The sequence below is a fragment of the Aphelocoma coerulescens genome, chromosome 12, assembly GCF_041296385.1.
Source record: "Aphelocoma coerulescens isolate FSJ_1873_10779 chromosome 12, UR_Acoe_1.0, whole genome shotgun sequence".
Classification (NCBI taxonomy): domain Eukaryota; kingdom Metazoa; phylum Chordata; class Aves; order Passeriformes; family Corvidae; genus Aphelocoma; species Aphelocoma coerulescens.
Genome location: NC_091026.1, coordinates 1,167,977 through 1,190,951, shown reverse-complemented (window position 1 = coordinate 1,190,951; position 22,975 = coordinate 1,167,977). Strand labels below are relative to the sequence as shown.

The 22,975-nt window shown below is 45.5% G+C and overlaps 1 protein-coding gene across 5 annotated transcripts in view; it reads left to right on the top strand.

Annotated features, from left to right (window-relative positions):
* FBLN2 (fibulin 2) overlaps positions 1–22,975 on the top strand; it is a 95,141-nt gene that overhangs the window by 43,930 nt on the left and 28,236 nt on the right. For all 5 annotated transcript variants that reach the window (XM_069027882.1, XM_069027884.1, XM_069027881.1 and 2 more), the window contains exons 3-4: positions 18,762–18,873; positions 21,721–21,850. In XM_069027882.1, coding sequence (XP_068883983.1) covers positions 18,762–18,873; positions 21,721–21,850 — 242 coding nt within the window. The remainder of the gene's footprint in view (positions 1–18,761; positions 18,874–21,720; positions 21,851–22,975) is intronic.

Below are 22,975 nucleotides of genomic sequence, written 5' to 3'. Positions count from 1 at the left end.
AGCTCTGGGGGTACAGCAAAACCTTTCCTGACTCTCTTTGCCATTTGGGCTCAAGGAGAGGAGGGTGCAGGTGTTACCAGGGTGTAACTCCCACTAGAATTACCTGGCCATAAGTAGACTTTTAAGACTTTCCTCTGCTTCTTGTTTAAGGCTACAGTGAATTGTTGTTCCTGAAGAAACACTACAATTTTCTGCCAGGAGGCTGAGGAAGCAAAGACCTCTTGCACAGATGAGCCTTTCCTTCTCCTCCTGTGTGCTGCTCTAGGTGAGGCTTGGGCTGGGGGTTCATTCTCCAGCTCCTGGGTAGTGTTGAACCATGCAGGGGAGCTTTCTTTTCCTTTTTGAAGTCAACCTCACCCTCCCGTGAGCAAAATGAAACCTGGTGTTTAATAAAGGCTGCACTGCAGTGAGTACATAACTGGTTGTGCTTGTCTGGGGCTTTCACTACTCGGGTTGTGCCCATGGGATTGGCACTGCCATGGAGCTGCCCTCCTGTCCCCTGTACCACAAAGTGTACCTGGGACTCAGGGCAGATTCTCTTTACCTTTAATTGACTTCTCCACTTCGTACTTCTGGCAGTTATTTAAGTTTCTTAGGTCATATTTGGGTAAAGTTTTCCTTTCCATACTGACAACAGTTTCTAGTATTAAAAGTTGCACACGGATGAGAGTTTTCGCTGAATGAATGATGACAGAGATGGAGTTTTGGGACAGTGCCACGCTTCATATAGTTCTTTAGATAGATTGTCATGAGGTGGTTACCTCAGCTGTCAGTCTGTTAGGATTACATAACATTTTTAAATTATCTCCTTTCCTATGGCCAAAAAATGATTCAGTCCTCTTGCATATTGTATTACCTCGAGCTCTTGGTATTTATTACATATGCAATCAAGAAAATAAAGAGTCTGAGGCTTGCAAAGATTTATTTAGTAGCATTTAATAGCTCTCTGTTTGCTGGTAATTTGGTTCATCAGAATGAGGAATTTATTTCTGAATTGTCTTTTAATAAGCAGATAAGCAGGTTTCTGTATCACTAAAACTGTGGGTTGTCACTTCAGGACTTCGTTTTTACAAATGGAAGTTGTTATCTCTTGGACAGGTATCAGCCTGCTGTGGTAGTTTCCATTGGTTTTAATGGAGCTTGAGTTTAAATACCCCAGCTAAAAGAAGGATGAGAACCTTTCTCTTTAGAGATATTTCTTTTTCTGTGTATTTGGTGCTTGATGGAGTTTATGCAGCCAGAATGAGCCCCTAAATGATTTTCAGTTCTATGAATAGTGAATAGAATTTTACTTGGGTAGATCGTGATAGGACAAGGGGGAATGGTTTTAAAGTGAAAGAGAGCAGGTTTAGATTAGAGATTAGGGAAAACTTTTTCCCTGTGAGGGTGGTGAGGCCCTGGCACAGGGTGCCCAGAGCAGCTGTGGCTGCCCCTGGATCCCTGGCAGTGCCCAAGGCCAGGCTGGACACTGGGGCTTGGAGCAGCCTGGGACAGTGGGAGGTGTCCCTGCCCATGGCAGGGGTGGAATGGGATGGGATTTAGGTCCCTTTCAACCTAACCCTTTCTGGCATTCTGTGATACGTTTATTTTTGTTATCTTTTTTTGCCATTTGCAGGAACAGTCGTGTAAGAAAATTGAAGACTACCTTTACTTTTGAAGGAACAATATTTGTTGTAATGGCTTTTAACTTTGGCATCACTGGGCTTGTACATGTGACCTGAGCAGCAGCTCTGGGTCCAAGGAAGGCTTTTCCCAGCAGAGCTCTGGTGCTGTAGGACCCAGTTGGTCCTGCAGTGTCACCAGTGACACATCCCTGGGTTGTGATCCAAAACACCCCCTGAAGGTGTGTTGAGAAAAATACAAAATGGATAAATATGGTGCTGCTTTGCTAAGGGATGTGGAGGTTTTGTGGCTGCACCACATCTGTGCCTAAGTGAAGAGGGGTTTAGACAGGGTTGGCTCCACTGGTGTGCAAGGGTGACTCTGCCCTGAGTTCTTATGAGATAAGAGAGGTTTGGTCCGAAATCCCACCACTGTGAGGAGAGAAGTGGATGCCTCACGACACTCTAATACCTGGCTTTGGAAGGGCCAAGGCAAACAGAGGGGTTTTTATGTGACAAGGATCTATGTGACTGAAACAGAGGATGAGCAATGTGGTGTTTCTGTGTGGGAAATAGAAGTGGTTTCATTAACTAGCTGAGATTTAGCTTAGTGCTGCTGGATCACTGCATATGGGCAGCTGAAGTTCTCTGAAAAGAAGGAAGGGAACTGAGCAGAACTGCAAGAGGTGAATTCAGCAGCTGGGCTCTCGGTCCTTCAGTGCTGGGTGTTACAGGTTCCACAGCAGATCAGAGAGTATCACCTCCTTTCTGGAGGAAACAGCCTCAAGTTGCACCAGGGGAGGTTTAGGTTTGATATTAGGAAAAATTTCTTCGTGGAAAGAGTTGTCAGGCATGGGAACAGGCTGCCCAGGGCAGCAGTGGAGTCACTGTCCCTGAACGTGTTCCCAAACACGTGTGGATGTGGCACTTGGGGCCTGGTTAGCCGTGAGCAGGGTGGTGCTGGGTTGATGGCTGGACCTTTCCAATCCTATGATTGGTATTCTATGATTCTTTGATTCCTTTTGCCAGAGCCTGGAAGCTGCTCTGTGGGATGGGATTTCAAAGCCAGGCAAAGCTGGTTTTCCTCCTCCAGGCTCTGAATTGAAAACAATGTATGAAACTGGAGGTTGTTGTAGGGACGGGCAGTGTGCAGCTCTCTGGGGCATTTCTCTTTTGCATGAGGTGTGGAAGGGAAAAAGCCACAAGAGCAGAGGAGAGTCTGTGTGCTGATCCAGTGGGGTCCCCCAACAGCTTTTAGGGTTTGGTTTTTTTTTCCTTTTCTAAATAGAAATTTAAAATTGAGGGTCCCTGCTGCAAAGTCTGTAGCTGACATGTCGGCTGAGGGAGCAGTGAGTAGCAGGGAGGCCTGCACAGGGCTGTGTGAATTGCCCGCACTTCAGCATGCTCAAAGGAAAGGTCATTCACCCAGGCTCTTCAGCCAGGAAGGAAAAGGAAAAGCTAATTTTCTCCTCTTCCAGTCTGGGAAAGCCACCAGCATTTCATCACACAGGACTAAAAGCTGCCATGAGGCTTGTGGAGCAGAGATTGGGGTGGTGGAAGGTGTACTCGGCACCCCTCATTCAGCTGTCATTGCAGTTTTACAGCTGCTCTTCCTACAAACAATTAATGTACACAAAATTAGTTGCCTCTGGGCCGTGGGTTATGCTAAATAGCATCAATCCCCACAGGTAAAAGCCCACTTCTGTCATTTGCAGCTTGTGAAATCCTATGGAAAATAGGAAAAGAAAATGAGTATCGGGTTAAGAAGATAGAAATGGGCAAGTAATTGCAGCTTCCTGTCTGTTTTCCAAACACCGGCATATTTGGCAGTGCTAATTCTCAGATATTTTTACAGAAACACAGAATAGTATGTAAAGTGTGGGGGCTTTTTGGTGAATACCCGTTTTTGAAGGAAGTCAGAAGGAATCACAGTCATACGTGTAGTTCTTACTTTTTGTTGGCTTCTCGCCAGGGTGTTGCTTTTTTTTTTGACCCGGGTCCTTTGATTTACTCCAATTATAATTTATTTACAAATGTATTCCTTGGGAAAGTCATTCAAAAGCCATGTGCAATGAGACAAGGCAGATTTTCGTTTTCCACACCGTCAGATTAAGCTGTAGAAAGTGATCAAACAGGACACATGGCAAACAGGACACACGGCTGGCCTCTTTCTTTGCTTTTTCCTCCTCTGCTGAAATAAACTTGTAGGTGTGTGGAGGTAAATCCTGACTGAGAGTGCTCCTGCCTGCGAGCTGGAGCTGGCTGAGCCAGGCCTTGGGGAGGTGGGACACGCTTTGGTAAATGAGGCAAACGAAGCACGCAGTCTGCACGAGCTCCTCCTCAGCTGGGATGGCTGCAGGAGGATGACTCCAGCCCGGAGAGGCTGATCTGCTGGCTCCCTCCCAGCTGGAGCAGGAGTGTGGGCTGCTCCGAGCCCTGGAGTGCCCCGCAGCCCTGGCCGGGGCTCGGGGCCAGCGCTGGCAGTCCTGGCCTGCAGGAACCGTTCCATGCTGGAGGGTCATCCCAGGCCCTGGGTGTGGCCGGCCGTGCAGCTCCAGGGAATTTGCTGGCACTCCTTGCCCAGCCAGGCCTGCAGCCTCTCCTCCCTGTGGCTTGGCAGCCATGGGGCTTGGCACTGGCCAGGCTTTTGGCACGAGGGCTGGCAGCCGGCACCGAGGGAGTGACGTGGAGCAGGAGCTCCACCGGGATGTTTGGCCTTGCTGGCCGCAGGAGTCTGGCCCTCCCCGCTGCTGTCAGAGCCCAGGGGACATCAGCTCCAGCACATTTTTGTCTTTTGCCATCATCCCTGCAGCCCGGATTCCTCAAAGAGAAGTGTGGTTTTTAGGGTAGTGGTTGGACTTGATGATCTTAAAGATCTCTTCCTAACGAAGTGATTCCATGATTCTGTAAAACATGAAATATCACCTTTTTCTTATATGGGGGAAGAAGGGTTGGAAGGGGGAGTTTGTATTGTACCAGCTCTGGTAAGTGAAGATTACCACTAATAAGAGAAAAAAATGTTTAAAATGTATAGAAACTGCATGTTGGCTTGGGTTCCTCTTAAAAAAAAGTATTCTGTAAAGGTGATGTGTGATGGACCCATTTGTTTATCTGAGGTGAAAAAGGAGAAAGTCATCTGAGATGTGTCTGACTTGAAGATGACCTGAGCTGTGCTGTACGTATCTTCAGAGATGGGAACGATACCTCTTGCTAGCAGCCAAAACAGTTCTTACGGCATTGAGGAGATTTTCAAAATATGCATAAAGAGAGTTTATTGTGAGTTAGACTTCTGGGATTTAAATTATGGCCGTGTTGGAGGGAAAGCATCCTCAGCTTGAAGCCATTCTAACTGGTGTCAGGTCAGTCTGTCCTCAGAATTTAAGGTCATAAAATTGTTGCTTAAAAAGTGGATGCATTGCAGTGGGGAAGAATCGCGACAGGCTGGGCATTTGTGGAGGTGTGACTGGAGTTATACCTGTAATCAGCAACTAAAAAAATTATTATTGATTACAGCTTACTAAAATGTCAGATCCCTTGCACTCCTCCAGCAGGGCTGGTGCTGGCTGGTGCTGGGTACACAGTTCCTAAGTTCAGTTTGGAACTTATTTCTGCACGCCAAACTGGATTGGGAAAATACTGCATCAAGGGCTAAAAATGTTGAGTCTTTCTTTTTAGCAAATATCACTGGATGTCAAGCAAACATATCGAATTTAATTGACTTTTTAAACATACGAAGTGTTTTGGAACTATTCCATGGAAATAGCATTTAGAAAGTCATACCTGCCCGTGGTGTTTCTGTTTGAGTTGGATCTACATGGTGCTGGCAGAGAACTGGGCAATTTGGGTTTTGGGGTGGTTTTGTTTGAAAGCAGTTGCTGAGTCTTGGGAACTAATGTAACCTTCTGTGTTTAAAGGCCATTGTATCGTCCTCATTTGCAGTTGGTTTTATGTACCAACTCTACTGTACAGAGGTTTGCAAAAAAACCCCTTTTTTATCACCGATTCTCAGGGACAACTGATGTCATTAAACCTGTTTCTGTCATTGTAAATTGACATAAAGCCCTGGAAAGCTGGAAGTGGCTAAGCAGTTTTCCCACTCCTAGGTAATTAAACAACTATAACATGGGAACATTTGTGGAGATATGAGGATGTGGAAAGCAGAATTTTATTTAGGAGGCTTCTTTTCCCTCTGTTCAGTATTACGTATTACTTCCTAATGAAATAACTTTGCTCCACGAATCAAGTGCATGGAGTTGTGCTAATCAGGACTTCAACAGATGATGGTGAGGAAAAGTAATTACCCTTCAGTCAGAAATGGTTACACTACGCCAGGCAGCGGTGCTTTGTACTGTAAATGTAAGTCATCTTGATATTGTTGGGAATTCATGGAGCTCTTAGCTCAGGTTTCCATGTTCTCTCAGGTTCCTGAAACGTTATTCATGGGGTTGTGGTGCCAGTCAGTTCGTGTGCCGACGCTGGGAATTAGAAGCCATTGAGAAGTCAATGAGCCGCTGCACAGAACGAGATCTATTCCAGTTGTATGGATTCAGTGCCAGTGTCACGTTCCTTTGATTGCACCCCTTGGCTCCAGGTGGCTGCACACAGAGTTGTGCAGTGGGGTGGTGCAGCACAGACACAGCACGTGCTGGTGCTGCCAGCAGGATAATGGATCTGCTCTTCCCCAGCAGCTGTGGAACACGAGCTCAGGGTTAGTGGCACTTGGGAGAGCACTCTGAACACACTGAGCAGTGGTCCTGACTGAAATCAGAACCTCTGCCGAGTCAGCCAGTGGATGTGCACAGAGGTTTGGGGCTGATAAAGGCAGACTGGGTGAGAAATGTAGCCTCAGTAGTGGTGGCCTTGCTGGATGGTTGTTTTGTGTCCTGACTTGGAGGGAAATGGATTGGTTCCGGTTTTCTTGTCAGTGATTTTCTGAAGAGATGTGGGAAAAGAGATAGCATTTGGGGGGAGATAAGGAAAAAGGGTCAGTAAAAATAGGAGTAATGTGTGCAGGTAGGAAAGGGAGAAGACTAAGGGACTCTGGAGAGGAAAAGCAGTAGGGAAACAGAGAAAACCTTCAAGGGTAAGAGCTGCAGGACTCCAGCTGGACGCAGATGACACTGGCTGGTGTTGTAAGGCTGCTGTAGTTACTCCTGTCTGTCCCAGCAGCTGGGTCACTGCTGCTTTTGTCACTGTGGGGCCGTGCCCATGGCCCCGGGCACGGCCATGTGGCAGCACTGCCCCTGCAATCTGCCTCAGACAGGAAGGTTAAAGGGAGAGGTCCTAACCTGGAACACGTGGAGGGCACTTTCCTGTTACTGAAAACGGAATATTCATATTTTTTATGAAAGCTTCTGTAACAAATTGCCTAGAAAGCTTGTGATCCCAAGAGGGTTTCTGTCTCTTGCCAGATAGCCAATCTTTCATTACAATGTGGTTGCAGCGCATTTTACTTGAATTTATAAACAAACAACTCCTCCCTAAAAGCAGCCTTGCCAATACACTCTGTTGGTGGTCCTAACCCTTGCTGAACGGAGCACAGCTCGGAGCTCTTGTCCCAGCAGCTTTGGAGCTGCCCCTGACATGGCAACTTCAACCTTTAGCTGTGCTGCTGTTACAGAAAACCTTCTCCCATGACCTTGTGCTGAACATCAGAGCCACAGGGACAGTCAGACCTCAGAAAGCTTTATCTCATCTGTGGGAAGGACTGGAAAATCCTTCAAATGAAAATGCATCTTAGATACCTGCAGCTTGTGCTGGCTGGGTCAGTGGCCTTCCAGAACATTAATGTGTTGAAAACGTTGAGATTTTACTTCAAATTTTCATAAGGACTCACCTATCTGATGTGAGAAGGGTTTCAGGCTTTCGTTTTGGTTTGCAGGCACTGCAGAGGTATGTGCTGATATGCTGTTATCATCATATATACCCCACCTCCCCTCCACCCCTCCTCTTTCTCATTGCAGATTTACAGAGAGTGGCAAAGAAGTCCGACGGTGACCCCTATTTCCAGCTCTACATAGAGGGGAGCAGTCCCTCAGCTCTCCCCACTGTGTGGCCCTTGTTCCATGTGAAAGCTGATGCCTTGCAGTGGTTGGGGAACAGCTGACAGTTACCCAAGGGTGTTTGTTGACCGGGAGAAGCAGCAGGTTCAAAGCTGACCCTACCTCCCCTGGTTAGGAAGGATGCATTCCATCTGGTTTGCTTGTCAGTGCTCCCTAGTGTTGTATCTTGCTTTTAAAGATCCAGTTCACATCCATGTGCAGTTGCAGACGCAGCAGAGAAAGGTGTTAAGTGCTGAACTCAAATAAAAACAAAATAGATCTCGGCAGCAAGAAGTCAAAATTGTAAAATTGCTGGAGAGGCCAAACAGTATGCAGGTCCTGCTTCTATGGAATAGTTTATAAAAGACCTATTTTGTGCTGATTTACCTTTGTGTATGTAAATAAAATAAATTTGATTAAATCAGCTTCAGAAGTAAAATGCTACATTTTTGCAGATTGATGACAGTGTTTATAAGATATTTCTCTTCTTGGCCTGGATCTAAAGAGGGGGTAAGTTTATCTTTGATGCATCTTCTTAATGCTCTCAGACCTTATTTAAAGAATCTGTTTTTCATGAGGTGACTGACACAGGAATTAAAAAGCACTGAAAAAGTAAAATCTGCCTAGTGATTTGGGTCCCTGTGCAGGATATATATATATAAATATATAAATATAAAAATATAAAAATATTTTTTAAAATATATAAATATATACTCAGGAGGGGTGAAAGAAAAACCTAGTTTAAACACATGTGAACATTAAAAAGCTTGACTCTGCATCACCATTTTGTAGCCCAAGACTATGAACAAACACTGCCCCAGTCAAGCTATTGGCAAACTCAGCCAGTGGAGTACAGTTGTTAAATTGACAACTAAAACTCTGAGAAAAATGTGAAGGGCTGTGGCCTTGCTAAGGGTTGTGCTTGGGTGTGTGAGTCTGCACAACTTGGTGGTGCTCCAAACCCTCTCAGCCACCCAGAGCCCAGTGTTCCACCCACTTCTGTCCCTTCTCCTGGCTGATGATTCAGCAAGTTATTGTCTTTTTCCAGCAATGTCCAGACTTGTCTGCCTTTAAGTATCCAGACACTTTGTTCCTTTCTTATTGCTGTATCACCACAAAGCCTCATAGGGATCTTATTTTCAACAGTCTGGGCAGCACTAAGGCTTTACTCTCATCACGAGCTGTTAGCACCCTGAACTAGAAACCTGGATAAAAGACTTCAAAATTCAACCATCCTGATATTTTGATCATTCAGTTATAATTTGCACAAGTGCTGTGTGGGATTGGACATTGCTTTCCTGGTGTGTGGCTGAATATTGGAAAACAGAGAAACTGAGAAGTGCACTCTACTTACTTACACACAAATGATAAAGACTGGGGTTTTTTTGAAAAGTATTGATGAAGTGGTATGTGAAGTTCTGCTTCTTTTAATACTTTCCTCTGTTTTAGGTGTCTCCTGCAGAAAGTAACTGTAATGAGAATTTGTAGGAGAGATGAAGAGACTCCTCCACCCTTCATTAGAATTTGCTGCCTTATCCCAAATGCTCCAAAACACATTTAAATCACATAGTTGGAGCTTTTCACAAGTCAATCCCTTTTCTCTCTTCATCTCTGATTCCAAACTAAAATGCAATTGGGAATGTAAATTCCTCTAAAAGTGGCTGCAGCCTGTGTTTTCCACGTAGGAAGTGTGAGCCAGAGTGCACTGCGGGAGATGGAGCTCCAGCCGCGATTTAGCTTGTGCCTGTTTCAGGCACGTGGGGTGGTGGAACCTGCCCCAGCACACATGGTCTTCCTCTGGCTGCTCAGGACCAGCAGGAGAACTCTGAGCTAGCCTGGGTGCCAGCTCTGTCCCTGCAGCCGTGCTGGTGCTCGCTGCAGTGGTGTGTGCGTAAGAAGGGGAGAGGGATTGGGACTGTCTCTGCAGCTCCCAAAAAGCACGGAATGCTGAGGTGGCTGAGGAAGGAGTTTCTGTAGAGACAGATACAGGCTGGAATGCTGATCTCCATAACATTCTCCTGATGGTTTCATACTTTGTACATGCAGCTGTTGCTTGTTGGCTGTTCCCTGCAGGAGTCACTGTCCTACCCATTCTTGCTGTGCCTCAGACAGGACCGGGGTCAGCAGTGGCCTTCAGCACATGTCTGAGCTCCATCAGTGCTGCTGCACTAAGGACTGGCCTAAATATTAATATGTTCATATTTATTCTATGTATAAACAACCCCAGGCTGAACTGGAGTTGCTCAGCCTGGAGAAGAGGAGGCTCAGGGGGAACCTTCTCATTTTCTACAACTCCCTGACAGGAGGGGTCGGGCTCTGCTCCCAGGGAACAGGGACAGGACAAGGGGAAATGGCCTCAAGCTGTGTCAGGAAGGTGTAGATTGGATATTAGGGAAAAATTTCATAATGGAAAGGGTTGTCAAACATTGGAACAGGCTGCCCAGGGCAGTGGTGGAGTCGCCGTGCCTGGGAGTGTTCCAGAACAGGTGTGGATGCAGCACTTGGGGACTGGTTTAGTAGTGGTGGTGGTGCTGGGTTGATGGCTGGACTTGATCTCAGGTCTTTTCCACAGAAACCTTAAGGATTCTGTGATTCTGTATTCAAGGGCTTTGTGCTTTGGTTTTTGGTAAAGGAGCTTGCAGGGCCTGTAGGCTTCCATGGGCACGGGGTCAAACCTTAGCTTTAGGTGAAAACAGCCACTTCTGCCAGAGTTTACAACAATTTTCAAATGTTGCCTTGTTTGAAGGTGACTTCAGTAACAGTGCTGGTATTACAGGAGTGCCATTTATCTTGCTGAACATGTGAATGACTCGAGACTTTCAATCAGGAACATAGAATTGAAACAAAGCACAGGAATTTTGTGTGTGATGTGAGTGGTGTAGATTTGTGACAGGGAGGATTTAGGGAATTAAACAGTTCATGTGACAGTGTTTCTCTTAGTGTGTTGTGGGGTTACACTGAGCTGCACCATGGATTGGCCGAGCTGGAGGCAGACTGAAGTGGGAATGAGCAAAATGAGTCACCCAATAGCTGTTGTGTGAAACCACAGTGACAGCATCAAACAAGGTGCTTCATTTAGAAGTTAAAAACTCAATTTTCCTAATTTCTACCCCAAATCATTACTTTCTTAGGGAACTAAACCCCCTTGTTTCCAAACGTCTGTGGTTCTGAGGCATACTGCATGGCAAAGGAGAGATTTCCTGCTGTGCTTCCTGCTAGGGCTTCGAAATTCCCCTGGAACAATCTAAACCTCATTATCAGCCCATTCAAATTAGTATTTCCTCCTACTTTTGTGAGGGATAAAAGGAGGTTTGTTTCATTGCTGTTGACTTAAGTGTCCCACTGAAATTCCTTCACAATAACTGCTCTGGCGCTGGGTGTATCCTGGAGAGTTTAAACCTCCTTGGGTTACTGGATCAAGGCAGAACTGGGGGCCGTCAGCTCTTCCAGCCTGTCATTAATCCAGGAAATGCCCTGGGCCACAATCAATACTGCTGAAATTCTCCCCCAACCCCGATTACAAAACTTCATAAAGAAAAGCCTGAGGAAATGAGAGATCTCTTCAGAACATCATCATAAAAGAAAAGAACAGTGTAATTTATGATTATAAACCTGACAAGGACTGGGGAGGAATCCTGGAGGGTTCCCAAATAAGGAGATGGAGCTCTACAACAACTCTTCTGTTTAAGCATCCCTGCTCGCTAATTAGAAACTCAATGAAACTCAGAGGTTTTCTTCCTCTGCTATGCAGAATCTTTTTGTCCGCAGTCCTCAGTCCAAGCAGAGCTGGAGGGCACATGCTTGGTCAGGAGCGCTCCTGGGGCTGTCCAGGCCACTGGCTGCTGCTGTGGTGTCATTTCCTCTCTGCTCTCACCTTCTCCAGGTATGCAGGGCTCGTGCTGTGCCACTCCTGGGAAGGCTGCGCTGCGCAGTGGAGCAGAGAACACAGGCTGACACCAGCAGCTGGGGATGAGTCAGGGGGTGAATCTGCCCGGTGTTTTCAGTGATATTCCGAATAGAGATGAACACTCAGTTCACTCCTCTGAGGAATTTTACAGTTTTTCTACTTCGGATGAATTGGTCATGAGAAAAATGAAAATCTTGGCTTTTTTCAACCCCCAAATTGATTCAGGACTTTTCTGTGAATAGTTTCTGGGTGGGTTCTCCTGGAGGGCAGCTAAGGCTATGTGTTTTTAGCCTGTGCTGCATGTGTTGAACTGGTGGAAGCGGACTGAGCACTGGGCAGGTGCTGGGGATTTTCTTTTCAGTTGCCAGAGTTACAAAAGGCTCACAACAGCAACCTGAAAGATGTTTGGCCTTTGGGTTGGCTTCATAGGAGCATCCATAAGCAGTTCCCTATCCCATGTGAGCTCTGCCAGGGTGTGCACAGAGCAATCTGTGCCCCAGCAAATCAGATATGGTTCAGATATAGATGTGCAATCCTCCTTCAGGACTTCAAACAAAAGTACAATTTCCATGTGATCGGTATGAGAACAAATAAGGTATTTGTATGGATTGTGTGATTAAAGTGTGGGTCGTGGTTTTAGGCAGTTGAACTCTAAAATGGCACAGTAGCTTGGCTTGTCCTTGGTCAACACTCCCAGTCCAAAACAAAGACCTTTTTCACTGCTACACTTTTAAAATTAAAGCAGCACTTTTAAAGCACTTTTAAATTTAAAGCAGCAACATGTCTTAATAGATGGCTGTCCCTAACACTGCAGTGTGTGGGTCTGAATGGGTAGTGGTGGAATTAATGCAATTTATTCTGTAGATAAGCACTCAGAAGTAAGGGGAGCGTATAAGCTGAATGAAGGCCTTACACGCAGATCTATTTGCTTCTTTATGTTTGTTTGCTTTTATATTTTTTAAGAAGAAGGAATATTGTTTTCGTAATTTAGTTACCATTACAACCTCCGCTCAATTTGTAATGAGTTAAGAACGTACTGGAAGGGCTTGGCTTACTCAAGTGTTTGAGTTGCAGCACATTCAGTGATCCTGCCTAATTCTCCCAAGTGCTCTGGCAGGCAGTCCCTGACTACATTCCCTGATAAACACTATTCCTCTGAATTTTAACTTTAAAATTAAACAGGGCTGGTGGAAATGCTTTGAAGAAAGAAGCCTACCTAGCCACAAAACAGAGCATGCAAAGAGTGTGCTCTCCCCCAAGATAAAATTCTTCAGACAGGAATTACAAGGATAATCGGAACCAGGCTTCCAAAGCCTCAGCTCTTTTGAAAGTTAATAGCCAGCATAAATATACTCTGTGCAATATCTGGGGAAGGAAGGTTGAGGGGGAAAATACAGCCAAGACTATGCTGAAGGGCAAGAAACATTCTGCCTGCTCTGAGTTATTATTGTAACTAATAGAAGGATGATTGTGTAGGAACTGTTCCTCTTCAAACTCAGTGACAGAAGGATGCAGCAAAATGAGACACGTTCTGAAACGGCAGGAAGAGGAATTGCTTGGGTTTGTTGCTGGTGAAAAAGGTTAAAGAATTTATTTAGTTGTTCCCCCCCCTCCTTCTTTCAACCTGGACCTAATAAAGGATGCTGTCATGGAAACGTTAAAGACCAAACATCATCTAAATTATCTGAACTCTGCCACAGGTAATACAAGTTTTGACTTACAAGGATTATCCAGAACTAAAGCCAGAGGGAATATAAGGTTGCTATTCATTCACACTTCGAACACAATCTGCCAAACAAGCCTGGCTGAGGTTATGTTGATGTATGTCTGCATTGTATGGTGCACAGTAAAATGAATGTTCGGCTTGGGTTATCCAGTTTTTCATTGTGCCTTGGGGCAGACACGACTCTCTGTGTTTTGCCAAGCAAGCCAGCATAAGGAATTTATGAAAAAAGAATAACGTAGGAAACAGAATGTTTTCAGGTCGAAATAGAAAGCAGATGCTTCCCAAGGAGTGAAGGCAATATAACAGAACTTGTCCCGGATGAGTGGTGGGATGGATTCCCAAAGAGACGCGGGCGCCTTCGGAGGATGTAGAAAAACGCTTTGCTGCATGAGGTTTAAAATGAAGGCAGGTTGCTCCAAGTGTGGTGGAGCTCCCTGACACTGCTGTGGTGATAGCATGGCAGGCTGTCCAGCAGGAATGGAAGAGGTGGTGGAAATGAAGGATTAGGCACTGGATTGGATCCATGAGATGTGTGTTGAATGCCCAGCTCAGCCTGTATTTCTCCTGCAGTCTGCTTTCCCATCATTTCCAAGGAGAGAAGCCTCAAAGACTGAGGAGCTGCACGTGGGTTGAAGCCCCGTCCTGAGCAGTGAGCTCTCTGGGGGTTTGGTCATGGAAACACTCGAGCGCTGCCCTCATTTCAGGGAGATTTAGAGTCAGACACATCCTGAATGCTGAGGCGCTTGGAGGAGCCTGCAGGAACCTGCACAGAGCAAACCCTCGCTCATTTATCTGGGAACAGGTCCTGGGGAGAGCTTAACCAGCCCTAATGACGTAAGTGATAGCTCCGTTTGGAGTGAAAGCAGCTGGCTTTGGGGCTGTGTTGTCATTCTCCCCTCCCCTGTCTCTGCCAAGATAAATGTTCTTCTCCTCTTTACCTTACTCATTAAAATGTCTTCCCAGCCATCCCAGATAAATCAAGCTGAGAACATGTTACAGTGCACACCTAAATGGTGAAATTCAATGAGGGAATTTAATAAAGCTTCTCAGGCTGTTGATAAGATGGAAAATGACAACCTATTAAGGGCTAAAGCTACAGTACTTTGTTATTTATTTATTAGAGCTTTAAATGATTAAGAGATTGGAGCAGAAAAAAAGACCCACTGGAAACAGTTATTTTTCAGTATTTGAAGAACTCCACCAAGTTGTTCTGTGAAGTTTTTGTCATTATTTTTCAGAATACATGGTTTTATGTTCTCAGGCAGGTATTTGATAAGGAAATAGAACTTTTTTTCTCCAGTGTGAGCAAACAGTCCTTGTTCAGTGTATGTGCTGGGTGCATTGCAGGTGTGGATACCCCTTCCTTTAAACATATGCAAATCTATAAACAAGTTTTCAAGCTGCATTTGTTGTTTGGGTTTTTTAATAAGGGAAACAAGTCATGAGCACTGACTTAGACTCTGGTTTGATCCCTTCCTTGACTGTATGTGCTCGTGGAAAGTGATAGAAACTGCTCCCTATCTGCCCCATTTCTGTTGTTTCTCCACTCATTCCTGGTGGATGAGGATGGTTGCAGCAGGTGAAAGGAACCTACGCCCCTGATCAAAGAAGAGCTTCCCTGCAAGCTGTGAGGAGGTGCTGGTGGAGCCCAGGAGTCAGCCCGTCTGCTTTGCTCCCTGGAAAGGCACAATTCCCCCAGGTGCTGTGGGGCAGAGGTGTTCCCTGTGCTCAGAGCTGATCCCTCACCTGGGCTCATGGAACCTTCCCCAGAGGTGTTCCCTGTGCTCAGAGCTGATCCCTCACCTGGGCTCATGGAACCTTCCCCAGCGATGCTGGGCAGTGAGGCTGCCCCCACCCAGCTCCCTAGGGTGGCTGATTTATGCCAGCTCAGGGCTCGGGCAGTTTGTGCAGCTGCTTTTATCAAAGTGATGTTTCAGCTCGGGAGTCGTGGCTGTCAGCTGCCCGTGTGGGTGAGCAATGAGATCCTCCAGAGGGAGATGGGTCCTAATGGAGTGTCTCATTTCTGAGTCTCCACATCAAAATCAATCTCAGTGCACAAACTCATTACCTTGCAAGATCCTGTGTTGTTTGCTGGTGTTTAATCCCCTCTCCCCCCCTCCCCAAGTGTAAATACTATTGTTTTGGGGAAGATAAACTATTTTCCTCAGGTGTAGGAGTGGAGCAGGATGTTCCATCACAACAGCAAGAGCTCAGCTCAGTTTTCGCAGGATGACCTTTGACTCTCTCACATGTTAGTGCTGACCCAGCAATTAACAGCTGGAATTAAAGCCAGCACTGAAGAGATGTGGGTGCCTGGGGCTGACAGTGCCCTGCCCCTGACATGCTGATCCTCATGGTGATTCATGCAGTGCTCTGGCTTTCCCTGGCTTATGGATAATTGTATTTGGGGTTAATACCAGTTCTGAACTTCACCTCTACCTGCAGCCAACTGATTCTATCCAGGCCCCTGTGCTATGTCTGCCTTACTTGGGTCTCTCTATAGTTAAAGTTACTATCTAAGACTCCTTAATGTCATGGCTCCTGGAGTAATTTTAGTAGAAAAGAAAATAATTGTCCACTGGTGGGTGGGAGGCTTGGGTGGGTTGGTTGATGTGATGGATTAGCCCTCACTGCTCCCATCATGTGAGGAATTGTAGACTCACAGAACAGTTTGTGTGGAAAGGGATTTAAAGTTCATCTCATCCCACCCCCTGCCATGGCAGGGACACCTCCCACTGTCCCAGGCTGCTCCAAGCCCCAATGTCCAGCCTGGCCTTGGGCACTGCCAGGGATCCAGGGGCAGCCCCAGCTGCTCTGGGCACCCTGTGCCAGTGTTTTACCAGGCTCAGTGAGGAAGTGCTGATGTCTTAAGGCTTGTCTGTCTTTCTACTTAGACAAAAGAAACACTTGGAACAGACTGATGGATAAAGCTGTGCTGACAGCTCAGTCAGGAGTGCTGGCTCCAAGAATGGGTATTTGCATAACAGGAGTTATTCAATCAATGCAAATGCTCTGCAGAGCTGCAAACCCGAAGTGAGAATGGGAGGAAGTAACGAAATTGGCGGTGTTAAAATTGTTAAATGGTCTGAGTAGAAATTCAGGTGAAGCTGAAATCAGGGAAACTTCAGTGTCAAAAAAGTTCTGGCACGAGACGGAGATATTCTATCCCTTCTTGACCTTCTGGAGCTGGCTGATGATTTATCACTCTCGAAACATAATTTGTGAACACTGGGAGGGAAAAAGGGGAGGAAAATCCTCCTTTGTCTCCTTTGCTGCTCTAACAAACTTTTGGTTCACTGTGTCGGTGGGAGGAAATAATTTAGTAGCCTTTAACTGTGTTTTCCTCAGTTTGAGCTTCAGCTAAACTTCTTAAAATACACACACCCACCCATAGCAGCATTTGTAGCTGGAAGCTGAAATTCTTAGCATGTAAAAGCTGCGTGGATATCATGTGGAAAACCTGGATGTGTCCCTGCGTCCGTCTGAGGCCATCGCACTGCTGCTCAGGGTTGGATCAGGCACTGAGACAACTTGAAAGCACAGGCAGGGAGGAGTTAAAATTCTCTGAGGGAAAAATGGTTTTCAAAATATTTGAATTAACTTCTAAATGTCTTTAGAAGACAATGCACAAATTTTTGAGATTAGGCCAAAATGTCCTGTAGTTCATCTCTTCAGACTGATGCAGAGTGATAATTGCAGGAGGTGAGTTACTGAATTGCAAACAAGTGAGGAAACTGCTGCTGTTTTGTCGGGCAGCTTGACATAAATTACCTTTTTTTTCCCTTAGAGAAGAAATCTATAAATAGCAAATTATCTATTAGCAGGTGGGTTGTGAAAGGACTTTATGAAGTATCAAAGATTCACACAGTATATAAAAAACCCGCAGGATTACAGAGTTCTCAAACAAAATTACTTTGTTTTCTGTGAGCAGATGCAAATCTGCTTCTAAATCTACTAAGATCATGGAAGCCCCAAATAAACAAAGCTCTCTTTGAATGTTTTAGTTACACAGAGCTGAAAATCTCTATCCAGCAGAGAAACTCTGTGGTCCTCAGTCCTGTGCATGTATTTAGTTGTATACATTTGTTCTTGCTAATGGAGAATTAAAATATCATAAATCCATGCTAATGTCTGTGAGTCCTATTATGAGTTATTCTAGGTTTTTTTAAATTCCTGATGATGATAAAATGCAGTGGTTTGTTTATTTTATGATAACTTCATTCTGGGTTTAATTATTCATAAGATCACAACAAAAGACAATATATTTTGCAAATATGACTGTTTAATAGTATGGCACTTCAGTAGAGCAATCTGATATTGAATCTTTAGTGAGGAATGAGTAACTCAGTTTTATTTGAATTATAATTCATGTAGATTACTGCAATATAGATAGTTAAATTCTGCTCTACTCTCGTGTTCCAGCAAGAGCAACAAATGTATTTCAGCACTTGGTAAAATGAATGGAGTTTCCACCGAGGGAGTGAATTAAAACTATGTAACTGTTTTATAGGAATGTGTTGTAATTATCTGGTACTGGATGTATTTCCTGCCAGTTTAACTGCATAGATCAACCCTCCAATGTCACAGAGCAACTCTTGCACCTAATACAGCTTTCAGGACTCAAGGATATTTTAAGACTGTTAATGTGCTGTATAAAATGAAAGCATTGCAGAGCCTGAGGGCCATGTGCAGATTGTCGTGGTGCCCTGGAACTGGGCAGGGTCGGGGGAACACCAATGGCTTTGGTCCTTAACCCCCCTGCACCTGCACGGGGTGGGGGCACAGTGGCTCCAGGTGGGTTTGGGTTGTTTCTCCCTGAAGGCTAGAGGAGAACAAAGTGCCCCAAGTCTGTGCAGTAGGTGTATAGGATACAGCAAAATCCTATTTCACTGCAGCCTGCAAATGTACATCTTCGCTGGAAATCCACAAAGGAAAATGAGGGAGCTGGAGCAGCATTCTGCATGTCCATCTCTTACTGCATCTCAGTGCCAATGTTTCACAGGGTCAGTTACGTCTCCCAAACCCTTTTCAGCGTATTTTTAAGCCAGCTGAACCCTCCAGGGCTGGGACACTCTATGCTAACCCAGCCTGAGTAGTGAGGGCACTGTTACAGCAGCATAATGACTTAGTAAATCAACTTGCATCAAGTGGCCAAGCATGATTTTTCAGGGAGTTTGTTCAGAGTTGTCAAATATGGAATTTTCTTCAAACAAGTTATATCATTTGTACTGTTTAAAATTCCTCATTTCCTTCTGCTGTTCCCCCCTGAGTGACATCACCAGGTGAATAATTATATCAAGATGTTCCAGGTATTAGTTGTCTCTTTCTTTTTTTTCCTTGTAACCAGACAAAATGTGGAAAGAAAGGGGAAAACCTCACCCTGAGCTATCATTATTTTAAAGGTCTTCTCAATTAAGAAACAGAGTTACACCAAATCTATTCCATACAAAATAATCTACAGAAATGTGTGTGTGTGTTTCATACAGGTTCCACGAAGGAATTGATTGAGAGCTGCTGTGGAGCTGGACAGCAGTGGGCTATAGACAACGGGGAGTGCACAGAAATCCCTGTAAGTGGCATGGATGGTGATATTTGCAGGTACGTAAGGTAAAACTGAACATTTTCGGTTAACACAAAGAGCAGCCCTTGAGAAGTTCATGGGATGTCCAGGAGACAGGGAACTGTCATTCATTGCCTAAATTATTGGTAGACTGGCAATATGTTGTGGCAAATTAGAAAGGAGGATTTCCCCCTCCATTTGCCCAAAATCGAATCTAAACAAAAGCTTTTTAAGGTTTCTTTTTGTCTCCCACATGAGCAGAGCACAGATTTCTGTTTCCCATTTTCAGCACATCTGTGGAGTTGCAGTTAAAATGGAGGGCAGAGCTTGGCTTCCCCTTGGCAGTGCTAAATGCAGTGATTGTCCATGTCCTTATGGGATGTGTTTATTGCCCACTGTGAGTGGGCCCTGGTTCTGCTGGAGGGGGGACCACATGCCTGGTGCTGCTGCTGGTGTCAGCAGCATCTGGTGTGAGAGGGTGCCAGGCTCTCTCTGCACAGCAGGACAACAAGGATGGGTGCAGGGCAACATGGACCCAGTACTGCACGAGCTGCGCTTCATCCCCTTCCCTCCCCACCAGTCTGGAGCAGGCCTTGGGGAGGGATGAAGGCAAACTTACTCCAGACTCACATTCTCGAAGAGTGATCCCATCATTTAGAGCACTGAAAAACTTTGGCATAATGACTTTTATCACATTCAGTATCATTGCACCTCTCTGAAGTTAGTGGGAGATGGAAATCCTCCCCACTGGGATCTGGCGTGACGTAACTGACACATGCCAGCTGTCTGTGCAGTAAAGGCAGATTAAAACATTCCAGCCTTGGCCTAAGTAGGTGTAAATCCAGTACATTAATGAGTTGCACCTGCACATCTGAGGTTGGTTTTAGATGAAAAAGCCAGATCCTAAATGTTTCAGTCCCTGTGAGTCTATTGGGATTTAAAGGAATAAGAGATCAGGGGTTCAACTGTCTTACTTCTAAAATTTCAGTTGTGTCCCTGTTTTAAAGATTTAAACCAGCCTATAAATATTATGTCCAAAGAAAAAATTTAATGTAAAAAATATTCAAGTATGTGGCCTGGAAGGCAAGGACAACAACTTGTTGCTGCTGCTGGGGGATGTGGCAGCGAGCAGAGCTGGTGACCCTGCCCCTCTCCAGCCCCGGGGCACTGTCTGTGCTGGAACCCTGCGAGTCCTGCGGCTCCCAAGAGTCCGTGCCAGATCAGCTCACTGCCTGAAGATTGTAAGAAGTAGAATCACAGAATCACAGAATGGTTTGGGTTGGAAGGACCTTAAAGTCCATCCAGTGCCACCCCTGCCATGGGCAGGGACACCTTCCACTGTCCCAGGCTGCTCCAAACCCCGTCCAGCCTGGCCTTGGGCACTGCCAGGGATGGGAACAGATAGAAAGTAGACACTAATTTCAAAAGTTAGTTCCTGTTCTGCCAGGACAGTTCTCTGGACACGTTTGGGTGTTACAAGTGTCCATCACCATGATGAAGGATTCATTTCCTCAGTTCATGCAGATGAAGGAAGCCTCCCTGTTACATAGAGATTGCAGACTGAGGTGCCTGTTGTTTCCAAATGCTATTTTGAGGTGTTCAAGTGGTAAAAACTTTATTGTTGAAGCTACTTCTTGATGTATCTTGATGTCTCTGGGCATTCAAGGACCAGCCTGGCCTATCTCTGTGTAGTGACCAGCCACACTAACTGCAAGATGGACACTGGGCTACAAGAGATCAGGTGCAGTAACTTGATGACTGAACTTAAAGCAGGTTACAGGAAATCTTTAGATAATCAATAGATAGTCTGATATAAAAATACTCCCAGAGCTTGTACCACTGGCTGTGTCAGAAATAGGATGTTAGGCTAGATGAAATCTTGTCTGACCCAGTATAGTAGTTTTTATCTTATAATTGGTGAGTTTTATCACAACAGAGCTGTGCTTATCTGGGTGGCATTTGCATGAGCTGTCCCAGCATGGGCCCTGCTCTTTGCTGACACGTGTCTCAGTTAGAGACTCACACCAGTTTAATGCAGCAGTTCACTGAGCTTGACTCACTAACTCTTTTCCTGAAGCAGAAGTGTTCTGAATATTCTTCAAAATTCACTTATCTGCTCTGCAAAGAGCAGGTTTGTGAAACAGAACAAACCAAGAGCATGTGGTTGTCACTGTTGGTTCCCAGTTCATTTTCTGGTGATAGAGGAGCTGAAACTGAGCTCTGCTGATAAGTAAAAAATACTAAAATAAAGAATGGCCAGTGATACTCCAGCAGGCCAGGAATTTCTCCTGTCTAAATGTCCCATTTCAGAAGAACGTCTATAGAGATTTCAGTGTTTAAATACAGAAAACACTTTGCACATATAAAAAAGCGTCTAAGAGCATTTGTTTGGGGTTTTTTTCAACTTAATCCCCCGCTTCCCAGCTTCACCTCTCTTGTGCTACCCAGCATAAAAATATTAATATAAAAGTGACACTTGGCCACTGATACTGGAAAAGCAGCCAAGTGTCTGTCACTGCCTGGTTTCTGCTGGGATAAGAGACATCCCTTTCCATTTTTTTTGTGAATTGCCCAATCTACAGGTTCTCCCTGAGCCTCCTTTTCTCCAGGCTGAGCCCTTTTCCAAGCTCCCTCAGCTGCTCCTGGTGCTCCAGCCCCTTCCCTGGACACGCTCCAGCCCCTCAATGTCCTTCCTGTCCTGAGGGGCCCAGAACTGACCCCAAGTTCAAGGTCCCTCAGCAGTGCCAGCGCAGGGGACGGGCACTGCCCTGGTGCTGCTGCCAGGGCACGGCTGGCACAGCCCAGGTGCCATGGGGATAGTTCCACAGCGTGTCAGGGAGCCCAGGCTGCGGGATGTGTTACATGTGATGGCTTGGCCCTTGCAGGATTGCCCAGAAGCAGTGCTGTGTGTCCACGGTGAGGGAGAACAGCTGCCTGGCCGGGATGCTCGCTGCCAAGGAGGGGGACACGTGTGGCCCCGAGGAGAGCGATCCCTGCGCGGGCTCCTCCTACAAGGTGAGCTCCTCTGGTGCTTCTGCAGACGTGTGAGGTGTCCTCAGAGCCTGCCTTCAGCAGTAATTTGTTTGTGCACTCCTATGGCGCACAGAAAAGGTGAAGTTGCAGGACTGTGGCAGGGAAATGGAGCTGCTTGCATTTAAGTTTGCAGCCCCTTTTAAAACTTCACAGTGATGTTGTTTTGAATTATTTCCATCTCCATTTTGTAGACCTAACTGGCTGTATTGCTTTTGCTTCCTTGCTTTGGAAGTAGCTGAGAAGTCCATTTTAGTTTTTGTATCTATAGTGTAGAAGAATTTAGGAAATGATGGGGCAAAACCTAATTGAAGATATAATGTGAAACCCATTACTGGACAGCTTGCTTGGCTCCAGTGTTGAATTGTGGCCCCCTTTCCCAGTTCTACACAATGCTGGACTAGAGGAACAAGCATTTAGGTGATGATGGAAGCTTTTGTTCATAAATAAAGGCAAACCATTAGCGGCCAGCACAAATCACAAATCCTGAGCCACAGCCTCCGCTTAGATAAATGAGATTTGCTTTATGAGAATCACTGGAGCCAAACCAATTTAAACCAGTTTGAAGATTCAGCAGCTCGCTTGTCTTGTTTTCACCAGAACACTGCCTTTCAGAATTCATTTCCCTCTGATCCTAATTTACATAGCTATAGCTCAGCTTAAGTGCAGCTTCCGTCGGCTCAGCAGGAACCTGATTAGTTCTATCTGTTCCTGTACATCGGAGATTCTCGCAGATAATTGTTCACTGGAAGAGCAGAGAACGTGGACATGCACTGCAGAGTGTAAGGTTTAATTAGCTATGCTGATTTGTCATCTTCAGAACTATTATTAATTTTGGTCTGAAGCCTATCATTAGAGTAAAAAGAGAATTTGTGCACTTGGGAGAAGACATTAATATGTCTGAAATGTGACAGAATTGTTATTCTTAGGTTTTCACCAGGGGTGGTTTGCATGCCAGGCAGAGGCAGGCTGTGGAGTAGGTCTGATTACACATGCCATTCCTCAGGCAGAGGTGGGGAGGGAGAACTCCATCGTTCCTGTCTGAGCTGAAACCAGTGACAAAATACTCCCGTGGAATGGTTGCTCATGCCAGTTCCAATGGGATTTTTC